This window comes from Mus caroli, unplaced genomic scaffold, assembly GCF_978045245.1.
Source record: "Mus caroli unplaced genomic scaffold, Mus_caroli_1 scaffold_13, whole genome shotgun sequence".
NCBI classification, from domain to species: domain Eukaryota; kingdom Metazoa; phylum Chordata; class Mammalia; order Rodentia; family Muridae; genus Mus; species Mus caroli.
Genome location: NW_028227268.1, coordinates 49,522,749 through 49,540,507, shown reverse-complemented (window position 1 = coordinate 49,540,507; position 17,759 = coordinate 49,522,749). Strand labels below are relative to the sequence as shown.

Below are 17,759 nucleotides of genomic sequence, written 5' to 3'. Positions count from 1 at the left end.
TAGTTTGGCTAGGGGTTTAATCTATCCTGTTGATTATCTCAAAGAACCAGCGTTTGTTTTTTTTTGATTCTTTGTGTTGTTCTCTTTGTTCCTATTTGGTTGATTTTGGCCCTGCATTCCATTTTGTTCTGGAGCTCTCAGGTGTGCTGTTAAGTTGTTAGTGTAGGATGTCTCCAGTTCCTTTACCAGTGCACTTAGTGCTATGAATTTTCCTCTTAGCACTGCTTTCATTGTGTCCCATAAGTTTGGTTATGATGTGTCAACATTTTCATTAAATTCCAGGAAGTCTTTAATTTCTTTCTTATTTCTTCCAGAGACCTCAAGAAGCTAACCACTAAAAAAATCCTTGAGCAATCCAATCAAAAAACAAGGTATAAAACTAAACTGAGAATTCACAACAGGGGAATCTCCGATGGCTGAGAAGTACCTAAAGAAATGTTCAAAGTCCTTAGTGATCAGAGAAATGCAAATACAAATGGCCCTGAGATTCTGCTGTACACAAATCAGAATGGCTAAGATCAAAACCTCAGGTGACAACACATGTTGGAGAGGATTGTAGAAAGAGGAACACTCCTCCATTGTTGGTGGGATTGCAAACTGGTACAACCACTCTGGAAATCAATCTGGAGGTTCCCCAGAAAATTAGAAATAGATTTGTTATAGCCTCCAAATTACTGATGCTAATTCTCTGTGGTTTATTTTCCTGCTTCTTAGAAGCCTCACCAAAGAGACTCCAGTGTTGTGTATAGACGGTTTGCCTCTGTGTTTTTCCCTCCAGCAAAAGTTCCCATCTTCCCTCCCTTCTGTGGCAAGTGCAATATGAAGGCAGTTGATTTCCATGCTGCGTCCTCCTGCAGCAAGCTCAGGGCTCCCTTCCTCTCCCTGGTCATTCCAAGGGAACCCAATCTGTCCTTAGAATTGTACTGCTCATAAAACCCCCCTTAATGCAAACACCCGGAGGAGTCAGATGCCAGCTTAGGACAGCCTCCCTGCCTCTGCGTCACCAGAAACTAGCTCTCACTCTGATAAATGGCTGAACTCTCCAGGTGCCTGTTCTTGGGACCTTAAAGAAATAACAAACTCAAAGAAGATTAAGGCCCCACATTTAAATCATAGAGAAAAGGTAATCAGATGTCACAGACAATTATGGCAGGCCATAAAAATTAGTTCCTGATAACCACACAAAAGACACTTTTTAATCTCCCTCCCAGCTTCAGTCCCATTCCACCAAATGGTATCTTGATTGAGTTACAACCTGCTGCCTATCCCCGCCTTCACCCTAAGCAGTCAAAGAATTCTTAACTGCACCTTATATAAACTCAGTGCTTTCTGGACTCGTTTTTGCATTCCAGTGGAGGCTTGTGATCTGACTGAAGACTTGAAATAATAATAAAAAAAGACTCTTTTGCCAATTGCAGCGGACTTCACAATTCTTGGGCTCGTCTGGGTTTCCAATGGACTCAGGGCATAACAGATCTACCTGAAGACTCAGTAATACTACTCTTGGGAATATACCCAAAAGATGCCCCACCATGCCACAGGGGCACCTGTCCCACTGTGTTCATAACAGTCTTGTTTGTGATAGCCAGAAGCTGGAAACAACTCAGATGTTCCAAGACAGAAGAATGGATACAGAAAATGTGGTTCATTTACACAATGGAATACTACTCAGATATTAAGAACAAGGAAATCATGAATTTGCAGGCAACAGGATGAAACTAGAAAATGTCATCCTGAGTGAGGTAACACAGACCCAAAAGCACATGCATGGTATGTACTCACTAACATGTGGATATTAGCCAAAAAAGTAGTACAGAATACCTAAGTTGCAGTTCACAGAACTCAAAAAGGTCAACAAGCTGAAGAGCCCAAGTGAGGATGCTTCCTTTCCACTTGGGAGGGGGAAGAAAGCAATCACAAGGGGTGAGAGAGGGAGGAACCAGGGAGGGAACGGAGAATGGAGGAGAGAGAAGATGGAACCTGATCTGGTATTGGGCGAGGGAAAAGGAATGAAGCCCTGAGGGCTAGCAGAAAGAATGGAAACAGGCAAACTCAGGAGGAAGGAAGTTGCGGGGGGGCCCTCCAGAATGTACCAGATACCTGGGAAGTGAGAGATTCTCAGGGCCCAAAGGGAGGGACCTTAGATGTAATGCCCTATAGTGGGGAGTGGGAACATAAACAATAGAAAGCCCACATACACGTGGAAGCTGAACAACACTCTTCTCAGTGAAAACTTGGTCAAGGAAGAAATAAAGAAAGAAATTAAAGACTGTTTAGAGTTTAATGAAAATAAAGCCACAACATACCCAGACTTATGGGACACAATGAAAGCAGTGTTGACAGGAGCCTGATATAGCTGTCCCCTGAGAGGCTCTGACAGTGCCTGGAAAATACAGAGTTGGATGCTCTCAGCCATTCATTGGATGGAACACAGGATCCCCAATGAAGGCGCTAGAGATAGGACCTAAGAAGATGAAGGGGCTTGTAGTCCCACAGGAGGAACAACAATATGAACCAACCTTTATCCCTAGAGCTCCCAAGGACTAAATCCACCAACCAAAGTGTACACATTGAGCCATGGCTCCAGCTGCATATGTAGCAGAGGATGGCCTTTTCAGTTATCAATGGGAGGAGAGGCCCTTGGTTCTGTGAAGGCTTGATGCCCTAATGTAGGGCAATGCCAGGACCAGGAAGCAGAAGTGGGTGTGTTGGTTAGCAGGGGGAGGTATTATGAGATAGGGGGCTTTCAGAGGGGAATCCAGGAGTGGGGAATAACATTTGAAATGTAGAGAAATATCTAATAAAAAAAGAAACAAAAGTGTACTTATCACGTCAGAATCATTACAATAATAAATATGAATCTGGTTTTGAAGATACAGAGAAAACTATGTACAATGTGCACCACAGCAACAAATAGATTATATAAAAAAGAAAATGTTACACTAACAAATAAAAATAAGTAATACATGCATACAGGATTCCTTATTAATAACAAATTTGAATTTAAGGAATGTGGCTAAAACTTCCAATATATATTATAATAACAGAAATGAAAGGTGGCCTCATAGAAGTAGATTAGTATAGTAGTTTCCAGCAACCAGGAAGAGTGTGGGGAAGCGAGGATGTCAGGATGATAAATAGGTACAGGTGTGCAGCTGGGTAAGTGGAAGGTTTTAAGATGCTGTATAGCACAGTTGGAGTATGACAGCCAGCAAGAATTCGTTGCTTATTTTAAAATGAATGGAAGAGAGACATTTGGATGTTACCTATACAAAGATGCTAAACTCCCAAGATAAAGGGTACATCAGCTATGTTGACTTGATCATTTCACAGTGTATGCTCAGAATCTCATTTTCTGCCCCAACACTGTGCTTTTATTCTGTGGCTATTTAAAAAAGATTCTTTTAGGTTAGGAGACTATTGATATGCTAATACATTTAGAAAAGGAATGAATGATGGGAGAATGATGGGAACGTTTGCTGTAGATGACGTAGGCCAATGGAATAAGATATCCTCAGAAAGACTTGTACAAGGAAATTGTTAAGACACTGAAAAAAGGAACTGAGGATACTAAAAATAGAGAGACCTCCATTGCTCATGGACTTGTAGGATTAATATCATGACCATGGCTATCTTATCAAAAGCAATCTATAGACTCAATGCAACACCCATCAAATTCTAATGGAATTCTCCATAGAAACTGAAAAAATATTAAATTTCATATAGAAACACAAATGTTAAATCTGATCCTAAAGAACAAAAGAATGATGAAGTATCACCTTCCTGGATTTCAAATTATGCCACAAAGTTATAGTAATGAAAACAGCTAGGTATTTATATAAGAACACACACTGATTAATGAAATAGAATTCAGGAATACATTTTACAGACACCTGATTTTTTATAAAGAGGATGATAATACACATTGGGGAAAAGACAGCATCTTCAACAAATGCTGCTATTCAAACTGTATAGTACCTGTAGAAGAATTAAACTGTACCCTTATCTCTCAACCTGCATAAACTCTAAACCAAATGGATCAAGGACCTTAATGTAAGAACAAACTATTCAAACAGTGAATAGTTTCTATAAAAATATAACATGCATCAGCCTCTAGCTTATTTCCATTGTTATAGGGAAATAAAATCCAGAGTTTCTGGCTATTAGTTAATTCCAGGCAAAGTCAGAACTGTACAGATGACATTGTTATACAAAAATGTCAGAAATTCTCATGGATCTACTTAGAAGAGGTGGTGGAAAGATTGCAAGAGCTGTAGGTCGTGCATGGATCCATGGAAACAGTATCTTCCAGACACAACAAGACTGATGCAAATATGCTCACAAAGACTGTGGCACCATACGCAATACCCCCACAGATTCAAACCAGACAAAATCACAGTACTAAGAAGGGAAAGTGGACACAAAGTCACACCCCTATCCAAGAATCTACTTGCAATTGATATCTGTTGGGAAAGGGAAATCAGTTTTCTCTAGTGGAGAAATATCAACCATTTTCCCAGGTAAGTCCCATGCCAAGGAGTAGTTGACCAACCCCAAAACAGACTCCATTTTGTTGGTGTTGTTTTTTTTTTTTTTTTCTGTGTGTATGTGACTTTGCCTTTGGATTTGTTTTGGTGTTTTTATTTTATAGATTTTCTTCTTTTTTAGTTGTTTGTTTTGAATTTTGTCTTTTTTTGTGTGTATTGTTTTTCTGTGTGTATATCTGTGTGTGTATAAGAGGGTGGGGGACATAAAGTTGTGTTTGGGTGGTTGGGGAGGTGGGTCGGATATGGGAGAAATTAGGAGATAGGTAAGGATGTGATTAAAACATGCTGTGCAAAATAAAAATTAAAAATAATCGCAAAATTATGTTTATGATCATAAGAGTTAAGAAAAAACCCAAAATATACATGAAAACAAAAAAGATGTGGGGTAATTAAATACAATGAATAAGGTGCTTGAGAAATAACTTGGATAAGAGTACTAGCTGCTCTTCAAGAAGACTCAGGTTTCATTCCCAACACCCACATGATTTACAAACATTTGTAACTCTAGGCCCAGAAGATCATATGCTCTCCTCTGTCCTTCATTGGCACTGTATGAACAGTGTACAAATACACATGCAGACAAAACATCCTTATACACAAAATAGTAGTAAAGGTTAAAAAATTTAAGAATGAATAAAATCCAAGATTTGTTCAGAAATAGCACATAGAAGGAGGAGATACTTGGCTGTTTTCATTGATTTAGAATTTTGGAGGACAATTTAAAATGAGACCATATTTAAAGCAGAACTCAGGATAAACTGATAAAATTCTGGTGCGATTTAAGATGTGCGAAGCAGACGTCACTAAAATAGCAGCTTTAATATATGCTTCTCTAGGATCACCTGACAAAAGCAAAATAGAAAAATAGTCATGATCTCAAACATAAATTTTGTCTTCAACTGCACGCTGAACAATGATTTCTCTATACGTTTAACTGAATCTCAAATAGCAGTGAGAAAATCTGGTATAGTATCACGACATTAGTACAGTTATTGAGTAAAAAATTTCAAAATTATCAAGTGCAACCATCACAGACAGAAGGTAATTTTCTTCTTACAAAGGACTCTTGCCAGGGCCCCCTTCATGTCTCTGTTCCTCAGACTGTAGATGAAGGGGTTCAGCATGGGAGTCACCACTGTGTACATCATGGCCATGACAGTCTCCTTCACAGTGGTGTTATTAGCTGTTGGGCATAAATAGAGACCAATGATTGTCCCATAGAACAGTGACACCACAGACAGGTGAGAACCACAAGTGGAGAAGACCTTGTGGATGCCTCGAACAGAAGGGACCTTAAGAATGGAGGTGACAACTCGTGCATAAGACACAACGATGAGTAGGAATGGAATGACAATAACAAGCCCTCCCATGACAAATATCACCAACTCATTAATGTGTGTGTCAGAGCAGGACAGCTTCAGCAAAGGAGATATGTCACAGAAAAAGTGGGGGATCACATTGTCCTCACAGAATGACAATCTGGCCATAAGCAGGGTGTGCAACATGGCATGGAACGTGGTCAGCACCCAGGACAGCAGCACCAGACTCACACAGAGCCTGGGGCTCATGATGCTCATGTAATGAAGGGGGAAGCAGATGGCCACATAGCGGTCATAGGCCATGGCCACCAGGAGGAAGCTCTCAAGGTCTGCAAAATACAGGTAAAAGTATAGTTGTGCCAGGCAGCCTGCATAGGGGATGGATGGAACTTGGCTCTGCATATTCTGCAGCAACTTTGGCATTGTGACAGAGGAAAAACAGAGGTCAGAGAAGGACAAATTGCTAAGGAAAAAGTACATGGGTGTGTGGAGATGGGAGTCCAGATGAATGAGGACAATGATGACGAGGTTCCCCAGGACAGTGGTGAGGTACATGGCCAGGAACAGGGCATAGAACAGGTGCTGGTGCTCTGGGGGAATGGGCAGGCCCAGGAGGATGAACTGGGTGATTACAGTTTTGTTCTCTTCTGTCATAATCTTTCTTCTGCACTTCTAGAGAAAAGTGACATAGATCCTTGGAAATACAAAGAAAAAGAAACAGACTTCTTTGTCTATTATTCATTTTAAACCATTTGACCTCATAACCATAATTATAATTTATGATCTCTGCAATCACCAATTACCTCTTTTTAACCTTCTTATGTTTCTGTATTATGTTATTTCCTAAATACATGTAGGCATTTTCTTCTGAGATCAAAACATATTAGTTTTTTTGTCTTACATGGCAATCCTAGATAACTATAAGTAGCTCATTTACCTTAGTGTCTCTTAGACATCAGTGGTCCTAAAGATTCTGAAATTTTGTATTTTAATAATTACACACACACACACACACACACACACACACACACACACACACACACACACACACACACACACACACACTCCAGTGGCTTAAATTGCCATCTAAAACCCAGGTGTGAAAGTCTGTGTAGCCTTTAGAACTCTATCTTGTGTCTTAGTAGTTTTTGTCTCTTGGCTATGTCACAGGCATGTCAAGTCCAGCAGATCCAAGTGATACCTATGATTCCGTTCTGCTCTTTCCCAGTGTGCCCTCACTCTATTCTCACTTTCATAAGGGGACACCTAGGAACTGATAAATTTGATATCTGCAAGGCCTGGATCAAATCAGAAATTTGTCAATTTTATTTTCTTCCTAGCACAGTCACTCTAGAAACCCTGTAGCTGTGCTCCACCTTTCCACATCATCTCAGTCATTGCCTTCACACTGCACTCCCAGACTAGGATGGCAGCTAGATGCTACCTAGAACATATTTATAAGATTATGAGCTGTTTGGGAGCCTCCAGACTGGGGTGCTCTCCAGGACCTAAGTTTTCAGTATTATCTTCGGGTCTGTTTCACCTGGAGCAGGCTTCTTTGGCTGGTGAGCCTTCAGCAGATGTCTACCACTTCCAGCATGAGGGTCTTCTCGACTGTGTTGCAGGCACACCTTCTGGGTGTGGAGCTAGTCCCTTCCCTGATATGCTTCTCCTGCACCCACCAGAAGAGCAATATAAACTCCCTGTGGCCAGTTGCATGCAAGGATGCAAGTAATTACTGTATCATGTTATTTTCTGCTGCTGGCTTTGAGAATGTCAACCTTGGATATACCCTGAATATGGGCTGCTCCCAGTCCTGCCCCCATGAAAACATCAATATCAACCCTGGTGTGGATTGTGTGCCAAAGATCCTTCTGCAATTTTAGCAGTGCTTGCCTCTGACTTCATGCCAGTGTCCCACTACTGGGCCTTGGACTCCTGCTCAGCTAGCTGGCTCTGCTGCAGCTGAGCCCCTGACTGCTCCCATGTGTTCCCCATATCCCCGTAGCTCAGGAAATAAAGTCCAGCTCCTTTCAGGACCCAGGGAACCCTAGGTGCCTTCATTTCCTCCTGGAAGTGTCTAGTTCCCCTCCACACTGTCTCTCAGCATCAGGGCTAAGTACCAAATTCACCTGTATCTGCTTTGTTGAAATGGTACCAGCTACTCTTGTTTCCAGAGCCCATCCTGTATCTTCTCTTGGAGAATCAGGAAATAGGTGAAGATTCCTTGGAGTCTCAAGGGTATCAGGGTCATCCCTGAATCCTGAGGACACATTTACAATGATGTCTAACTCAAGTGAATGTACTCAATGTATTCGTGTGTGAATGAAGCCACTTGGATTCTGGGATGTGCAAAGAGGACCTGGAAGATTCTAGAGCAGAAGACCTGTGTCTCCACCAAAACCTCCTTGCCCTGGCATTACTGTACCCATGTTGCACTCGATTCAGCAGGCTGCCCATGGAGGGCTGCCACCCCTCCAGATGAAGGTCCCCACCCCTAGATCCAGTTGAGTCCCTGCCTGCCCTCTCTGTCCACACTGGCTTCATGCTGCTATTCTAGTACCTCAAATAAACTGTTCCCACCCATTGCAAAAAAAAAAAAAAGATTACGAATGTTTAAGTCATTATATTTTGAGCAAATTAATGTTATGTGTCTCAGGAAATTAGGGAGACAACATTATTAACATTTCTCTTATTCAACCCAACTTTCAATAATATCAAAAACTCTTATGTTCTCAAATGATGCTTTATTACCTGAGCAGTGCTGCATCTGTGTACAGCTCTTCTCTGATGCTATCATTAAAAGTCACACTTTCTTGTTTACAGTGTTTTACACTTGCTGTTTCATTTGCCTATAGTTTCCTCCTCTCATGAGCTCCTTCACCTATGCTATCCATATTTATCTTTCATAGATATTACATGTCAGTTGCTAATCAAAAATTTCTACACTTGACTGAGTTTGGCTACTGTGCTTTCACCAAATCCTATGTTCTTCCCACACATGGCATGGTGCTTGTGAATGACCAGGATTTATAAATGTTTGTTGGTTGTGTTTCAGTCTGAGACAGGTTTCTTAAATGTAAAAAAAATAGTTCCTTAAAATTCTACTCCCCTTGAAGCATAGGTCCCACGTAGTATAGGAGTATATGAAGAGGTCACAAACCAGGGAGCTCACCTGTGGGTGCTGCACCTAGTGATCCAGGAGCTTTGTATCATCTTCAGCCATTAAATCAGCAATTCTCAATGAGGACAGCACATACATATCCCCTAGGAGACAGTATAGCTTGCATTAAATAGAAACCACCTGGAAGTCTGTGAAAACACAGATTCTAGTTCTATAGATCAGATTCTACATTGCAAATGAAACACAAGGCAAGGAAACCTAGGTGCTAGAGAAGTCAGTACCTTACACTATTACTAAAAAATATAGATTGGTGAGACCCATCAGAAGAACTTCAAGTCTTTTGACTGGAGGCCTGATTAAGGTTTATTAATACTCCCCAGCAAAGTTAAAAGAAATCATTATTGTTTCAGGGATGCTATGTTGATAAGGTGCATTATTAGGAGAATAATACCACAGTCATTAATAAAAGGAACCACACCATGAATAAGTAATTTAAATGGTACCACTAATTCAAATACATCCAGGATGTGGCAAAGTCTCTGAAGACAGAGAGATGACATAGAAGGAAATGACTATACCTGAAAAACCTTCCTACAGAATATCACATACTGCAGAATATTGAAACTCTTGGATTGGAAGAATAGCAAGACAGCAGCTCATTTGCCCACCTGCCCACTCATCTGGAATATTTGAGGCTGACACATAGTCCCTTGTATAATATCATGTTTCCCTTTATTCATGATGGTCACGGGGAATAATAATTTCTAGTCAACACCTAGATCTACATCACCCTTTTTCTTATCTCTCCCCCCAGTTATCTCTGGGCTTAAGAGGCTCTGTTTCCCAAAGGAATCCAGATCCTGAAAAACTCATTAGTATAATTGTCCAGGACCTTTCTAGGACCAATTCTTTCCGAGTCCTGTAGTTGTGACTGATTATAGTCATTGGTTATGTGTTACTAAACTTGGAGAAAAATTGAAGAAGAAGAGAGATGCATAGGTAGAAGTATATTCATACATCGTATTTAAGGGATGAGCTACATACCTATGTTGTTGGAGCCTTTTTTTTTTGTGGAATGTTATGGACTACACTTAATAATAAATAGTTAACTTAGGGACTAAACTTAATAATAAAAGTCCTTTTACAAAAGGTCCCATAGTCACAGTATTGGGAATATGGCTAAATTTTCAGCCTTTAAAGGTAAAAAGCTGTTTTAGGAAGATACCCAGAGGTCTGCCTGTCACATGATCTACTCACAGTAGGAGCCACTACAATATGCAAGTATGTTATGGAGGTGTGTGTGTGTGTGTGTGTGTGTGTGTGTGTGTGTGTGTGAGAGAGAGAGAGAGAGAGAGAGAGAGAGAGAGAGAGAGAGAGAGAGAGAGAGAGAGACAGAGAGAGACAGAGAGAGACAGAGAGAGACAGAGAGAGACAGAGAGAGACAGAGACAGAGACAGAGACAGAGACAGAGAGAGAGGAATGGTTTGAACATTATGAAGAGAGGCAGGACAGGAGATGCAGGGGTTGGTGAGAAACAGCCTGATGTAAGTAGCCTTCCCTGCAATTAGAGTCCACAGTAAAGCAGCAGCAGCAACAACAGCAACAACAAAAGCCAGGCAGATAGGAAGTTCAAGAGTTTGGATATTGCTGCTATTGAATAAATTACAAGTACAACTTAGAAAAGATAGATAGATGCCAGGATCCATCTAAGAGAAGCTAAAAACTAGCAGGTGATCTTCCTGAGATGATTCTGCTATGGACTGTAAATCTATATTAATGTTGCTCCTTTAGATAAGGATGAGATTACATTTTAGGAAAGATTCCTGCTAATAATATGATTTTCCTGTTATTATTAAATATATATATATATAATAATCATTAGGTATTAGCCCACACCTTTGAACAGATTTCTTCAGAACAACAAAGAACTGTCTTGTAGAGATGCTATATAGACAAATAAATGATTTATTAATTTTTAATGATGATTCTATATGAATTCCTAAAATCATATTTAGTTAATTATTAAGATCATTTATAATAGGATTACTATTAAGTCCTTTCTGATGTCAAAACTGCAATGAAAACTCTGCCAGTCTTCCAGATAATTGCTTCTGAGGTAGAAAGCAGGCATTTACAACTTAGAGCACATTTCAAAAGGTTGTAAAAGAGAGTTAAATTAGGAGAAGACAGCAGAGAGAGCTGCTTTTTCGAGATCTTTTCTTTTTCTTCTTCTTTTTAAATCTTTAATTTCTGTTTACAGAGAAGGCTTCACCTGCCTCCCAGTTTGTTCCCCAAACCTCTCCCCTTTCCATATATCCTCCCCTACCCTCTATCCAAATAGAATGTCCCCCTACCCCACCAGACCTCCCCACTCTCTGGGGCTTCAAGTCTCTCAAGGGTCAGGTGCATCTTCTCTCACTGAGGCCAGACCAGGCAGTATTCTGATGTATATGTGATGGGGGCCTCATCTCAGGTGGGGTATGCTGCCTTGTTGGTGGCTCAGTGTCTGAGATATCCTGGGGGTGCAGGTTAGTTGAGATTGCTAGTCTTCCAATGGGGTCACCGTCCTCCTCAGCTTCTTCCAACTTTTCCCTAATTCATTCACAGGGGTCACCAGTTTCTGTCCCCTGGTTGGGTGTAAATATCTGCATTTGACTCTTCCAGCTGCTTGTTGGGCCTTTTGGAGGGCAGTCATGACAGACCCTGTTTGTAAGGACACCATAGCATCAGTAATAGTGTCAGGCCTTGGGTCTTCCCCTTGAGCTGGATCCCAATTTGGGCCTGTCACTGAACTTCTTTTCTCTCTTGCTCTTCTCCCTTTTTGCCCTTGTAGTTCCTCCAGACAAGAACAATTCTTAGAGACATTTTTAGAGATAGAACTTAGAAATAAATATTAAAACCACTTTTCAAAGTGCCTTCTTTTCCTGTGACTTCAACTAGCAGGCTGGGAGTTAGAGCTACACAGTTACTGCAGAGATAGAACAAAGTCTACTTTACTTTATTCCCCACTGTTTACTACGAGGTGCTAAACACCAGAGACTACAGTTTTCTCATCACAGAGGAACTCCAAAAAGCAAGTCAGCTACCACAGCAAAGTGACTTAGACATAAGATATTTAAACATTTTATTATTCAATTATTCAATCCTAAGTATCTCACAAGACCAAGTCTTGCCCCCACTGATGCTCTATCCCCCTTGGCTATCTTCAAGAGAGAGCCAGAAAGAAGAACTGATGGGCCTGGCCCCCAGCAGATGGAGATAGAAAACAAAAGTTTGGACAAATGGTAAAATCCAAAAATAACTTCATATCAGAATGAACAGGAGTCCAGCATAGTAGTATATCTACACTAAAATTTTCTAGGAACAAAAAAAATGCAAGACAAAGAGAAAGGTGACTCAGGTCCCTCAAACCCAGTTTCCTTGTTAAACTACTTAGTCTTACTTCTTAATATAGTAGACAATTAGTATGGCTGGTGGACTTCCATGGTGGAAAATTCAACAAAATTTTACATTAATATGTTTATGGAATGAAATTATATTAAAATTTCAAGTTTTATCATTAAAGGTTTAGTTGAATTTTCCTCTTGCAAAAGATTCTTTCCAGAGCCCCCTTTATGTCTCTATTCCTCAGGCTGTAGATAAGGGGGTTCAGCATGGGAGTCACCACTGTGTACATTAAAGACATGACAGTATCCTTCACAGTAGAATTATTACTGGAAGGAGATAAGTAGAGACCAATGACTGTCCCATAGAACAGTGACACTACAGACAGGTGAGATCCACATGTGGAGAAGGCTTTGTAGATACCTTGAGAAGAAGGGACCTTGAGAATGGAAGACAAAATTCTTACATAGGACATGATAATGAGTGCAAATGGAAAGACAAGAAAGATGCTGACCACAATAAATATCACCACCTCATTAACACGGGTGTCAGAGCAGGCCAGCTTTAGCAGAGCAGACATATCACAGAAATAGTGAGGGATCACATTGTCCTCACAGAATGACAATCTGGCCATAAGCAGGGTGTGCAGCATGGCATGGAAGGTGGTCAGCACCCAGGACAGCACCACTAGACTCACACAGAGCCTGGGGCTCATGATGGTGGTGTAATGAAGGGGGAAACAGATGGCCACATAGCGGTCATAGGCCATGGTCACAAGGAGAAAGTTCCCAAGGTCTCCAAAAAACAGAAAGAAGTATATTTGTGCCAGGCAGCCTGCATAGGGAATTGATGGAACTTGGCTCTGCATGTTCTGCAGCAACTTGGGCATTGTGACAGAGGAGAAGCAAAGGTCAGAGAAGGACAAGTTGCTGAGAAACAAGTACATGGGTGTGTGGAGATGGGAGTCCAGTATTATGAGAATGATGATGATGAGGTTCCCCAGGACGGTGGTGAGGTACATGGCCAGGAACAGGGCATAGAACAGTTGCTGGTGCTCTGGTGGGATGGGCAGGCCCAGGAGGAGGAACTGGGAGATGACAGTTTTGTTCCTTTCTGTCATAGTGTCTATGGTACCTTTAAGAGAAAATATGACATCAGCTTTTAAAATAGACGTGATTATGTATTATTGTTAATCATCTGTTATGTGGTCAACAATACCAGTTCCGTAATCATCACAATTACATACACATTCCAAACGCTCTATAATACTGATTGAATATTTAGTTCTTCCTATTATGTTTCAGTGTTCATTATTTCCTAAACATTTTGTATATTTGTTTCTGAGACACAGTTTGTTGTTTTTCTCTTACCTGCCATTATTCTATGAATATTAAATATCAGTAGTTAGCCCCTTTTCTACCAGGACCTCATATGACTGTTGAACTGAGAGATGTTTTCTGAGCCACATCCTCTCAAAATTCTATATATAAACTCATTGCCAATGACAATAGTCTCCTTTTACTTGCATATTCTGCTTTGTATTGCTAATTATCTTATCTGAATTCAAGAGATTCCAAATACATCTTAAAGGTGTTGCTCAGCTCTCTCCTCACCACCTACCCCCACTGCTTTTATAGTTGAGCAAATGAAATTCCAAATCACACCACAAACACAAATTTTAGTTTGTTTGTTGTACCTTCAGCCTAGGGCATCTAATAAGTTCTTCTGTGTGTTCACTTGCTGCTCTTTCATGCCTTACCAAAAGACCATATTCACAGAGCAATGTGGCATCTTCTGTCCCCTGGAATATCAAAGCAGATGTTTACTTTCTGTCAATGTCTGTGCTAGAAAATCGTTTCTCATCATGCTTTATTCACACAGTGGTGTCCTGAGATGGTAATCTGATGCTTTTTTTCTGATTATTGCTTCATGGGTATTATCATTGCTCTAAGAAAAAGGCATATACTTTAGCATGTTCACAACCTCACATTTTTATTCTACCCTATAGTAAAGCTTTTGTTGGAAGTTACAGTATTTTGTCTCCAGTTTTCAAAATTTGCTATTGCTCATTACTATCATTCTTTGATTTCTTCATGATTTAATGTTTATTTAATGCTAATGATTTGATGTTTCATGTAATGGTAAGGACATAGAATTTTCATTTCAAGTAGAATAAATACTCTTTTAAAATATTTTCAGGATATAAGCTTACTATATAATAATTTAGTGTTAAAATCTGACATTCTGTAATGAATTTCAGACAGGAAATTTTGTATATACAAAAAATATGTGGATAGTCAGATGTGTGATTTTTTTCTGTAATGTTGGTGAGTAAAAATGAAATCTTCATATTCCAATTGTGAGAATGTCATTGAAATTGGTGTAGAAAATGAATGTGATGATTATTTTTATGAATTAGTGAAAAAAAAAAAAGACCCGGGCATAGTGGTGCATGCCTTTAATCCCAGCACTTTCGAGGCAGAGGCAGGCAAATTTCTGAGTTTGAGGCCAGCCTGGTCTACAGAGTGAGTTCCAGGACAGCCAGGGCTACACAGAGAAACCCTGTATCAAAAAACCAAAAACCAAAACCAAACAAACAAACAAAAAAAGAAGGATGTACTTGTTTCAAAATATCTGGGGCTTTCCCTTCCACATCTACCAAAATTTGTCTAGCTTATTAGATGCTTAAACTTTGGTTCTAATAGTGACTTTGAGAAATGTAAGCTTTAATGTTTCTCTGAGGTTTCATTTCAACGTTGTCAATATTCTAGTTGGCATATTTGAATAAAGAGGATTATCATTCATCCTGTAATGAGAGTCATACAAGAAATTGAAGGATATCAGAAGAAAACAAACTCTTCTGAAGAATTTTGCCTCCAGACTGGACTTAAAACTTCAACCTCTAATATTTTCAACGGACCCCATTCTACTGACTCCTTCAGATATTGGATCGATCCCATCAACAACACCTCCCCAATTATATTTCTTCTGGAAAAATTTTTCTAATAATGCTCAATATGTCTCAATTCTGATGAAGGGAGCAGAAGAGGATTATTAAGAGATGTGGGAGGACTGGGAATGTAGCTCAATGGTATGGCTCTTGCCTAGCATGTCCAAAGTACTGCATTTGATAGCTAGCATCAAGCAAAGGAAGAGAAACAAATAAAGAAGCAAATAAAGGTGAAAGAGAAAGAGAAAAATGGAGGAAGACAGGGATAGAAAGAGTGAAAGATATTGAGAGACAAAGACAGAGAGACAAAGACTGTAAGAGACAAAATCAAATGCTTCATTCTGTGGTGATGTTTATGATGTTCACTGTTTGCATATCTGAGTGTTACCAAGTGAAGACATATATAGGAAAATCACAAAGTTTCTGAAGTTCTGCTTGCTCTGTGAATGATTGGGACCCATTTCTTGTATAGAATGATGTGGAGTAATCAGAAACTAGAGACCTCACCTGGACTCATCATCACTGATGACCTAATGACTTTCTATCTTTTTCAGTTGTCAAATATGCAAGTTTATATCTGGACAGCATATAAAAGTTTCTCATGAAATGTTTCTAATATTAAGTAGGCAGGAAGCCCTCATGCAATAGCATAGACATGAAAGGAAAAGCACCACAGATTTTGAGACAAGTACATGTTTCTTTTTACATTTACAATGTTATATAAAATAAATTAATCATATTTGTTTTCCCACATCAACTTCAGTGACACTCCCTGAACTGCAGCATAAGGAGATAATTTTTACTCACTAACATTATAGTACACTGAACATCTGACCAACTCACACAATTTTCATAAACCTATAACTTCTTGTCTGAAATTGAACACAGGCCAGATTATGCCTCTGTAGTTTAGATTCTACATGACAAATGCACAACAAATGATGCCAATAGCATGATCAGTGGACTATATTGAGAAACAATTGCATCCATTACTACTAAGCATATAGGTTTTTGAGCTCTGTCAGATAAATTATGATCTTGGACCTTTCAGCTTGTCCATAGCCTATTAAATCTCCATAGGTGAAGGCATATTAATGAAGAATTAATAACCATAGAAGTTATATTAAATTTGACTTAAGAACTCGCAGGTTGAGTACAGCATTATATAACTGTAATCCAAGGTGAGGATTACAGCTAAGGGCATAATGTCACCTTGAATTCAAAGTACCCATAGGCACCAAAGAGAGTCCCATTCTCAAAAACGCAAACGATCGTGTTGCAGTCATATGATCTTTGAGCACTTTGTATAAGAATTAGTTATAAAGAAGTCTGTCATCATTAATTATGATTGGTGTCCACAATATATGGTGTCCATGAAACAAAATACTTCAATAATAGCAAAGTCTTCAGGGGAAAGAAATAGCAATGAATAATTTTATCGTACCTGAAAATTTGTCCTGTGTAACATCATACAACCAATACTCTCAGGCTAGAAGAACTTAAGAAAAAAGTTCATATTTACTCAGAGTGCATAGGATGACTTCCAAATCCTGATAAAAGGTACTGCTCTCCTTTAGTCACTGTAGACACAGGTCATAACACGTCCTATAATCATCCCTTAACTCTGCACCTCTGTTTCTCTCATATCCCATTTAGCCATCTCTGTGCCTAAGAGGCTCTGCATCCCAGAGGAGTCCAGTAACTCATTAAAGGCAGTAATTACCAGGGACCTCTGTAGGACCAGTTTTCTCAGAGTCTTACAGTGGTGATTGATTATCATCACCAATAACATTACTATATTTAAGGGATGGCGGAGTTTGAGAGAAACTCATGAATGGATATGTATTCCTTTACTTTTTCATGTGGTTAAGACAACTCTTTGTGGAATGTGGAGAGGAGCCTGAGGAAAACCCCTGGAAGTAATCAGAGAAAACACTTATAGATAGAAAATACATCAGAGATCACCATTTACTCAAGAAGCCACAGTAGCTTTTAAAGACACATAGTTTGGAAATGTTCCCAGGTATTTATGAAGAATAGTTATGTTGCTAGGGTGAATCAGACTCCTGTGACTAACTTCCTCTGTTTGCCAAAATGTTGAACACAAGAATAAGATGAAAGCTGAACTGGCTTAGGCCATGTTTAATTCTTTTTATTTTATTTTATTTTTTTATTTTTTATTTTTTAATTTTTAATATTTTTATTACATATTTTCCTCAATTACATTTCCAATGTTATCCCAAAAGTCCCCCATAGCGCCCCCCACTTCCCTACCCACCCATTCCCATTCTTTTGGCCCTGGCATTCCCCTATATTGGGGCATATAAAGTTTGCAAGTCCAATGGGCCTCTCTTTCCATTGATGGCCGACTAGGCCATCTTTCGATACATATGCAGCTAGAGACAAGAGCTCCGGGGTTCTGGTTAGTACATCAT

The 17,759-nt window shown here is 39.6% G+C and overlaps 1 protein-coding gene and 1 pseudogene across 3 annotated transcripts; one reads left to right on the top strand and one right to left on the bottom strand.

The window, feature by feature from the left end:
- Positions 1-5,575: 5,575 nt before the first annotated feature.
- LOC110288068 (olfactory receptor 1E16) lies at positions 5,576-16,921 on the bottom strand. 3 transcript variants are annotated; one of them, XM_085829828.1, is made up of 2 exons: positions 12,907-13,494; positions 5,576-5,932 (listed from the first exon to the last, which is right to left on the bottom strand). In XM_085829828.1, the coding sequence occupies exons 1-2, from the start codon at positions 13,492-13,494 to the stop codon at positions 5,576-5,578; spliced, it is 945 nt and encodes a 314-aa protein (XP_085685954.1). The 3 variants fall into 3 exon arrangements, with proteins under 3 accessions (XP_085685954.1, XP_021010180.1, XP_021010181.1); XM_021154522.1 differs by lacking the exon at positions 5,576-5,932 and adding an exon at positions 16,906-16,921 and having other exon boundaries at positions 12,550-13,487; XM_021154521.1 differs by lacking the exon at positions 12,907-13,494 and having other exon boundaries at positions 5,576-6,520.
- LOC110288069 (lymphocyte antigen 6E pseudogene) lies at positions 7,447-7,843 on the top strand (annotated as a pseudogene).
- Positions 16,922-17,759: the final 838 nt, after the last annotated feature.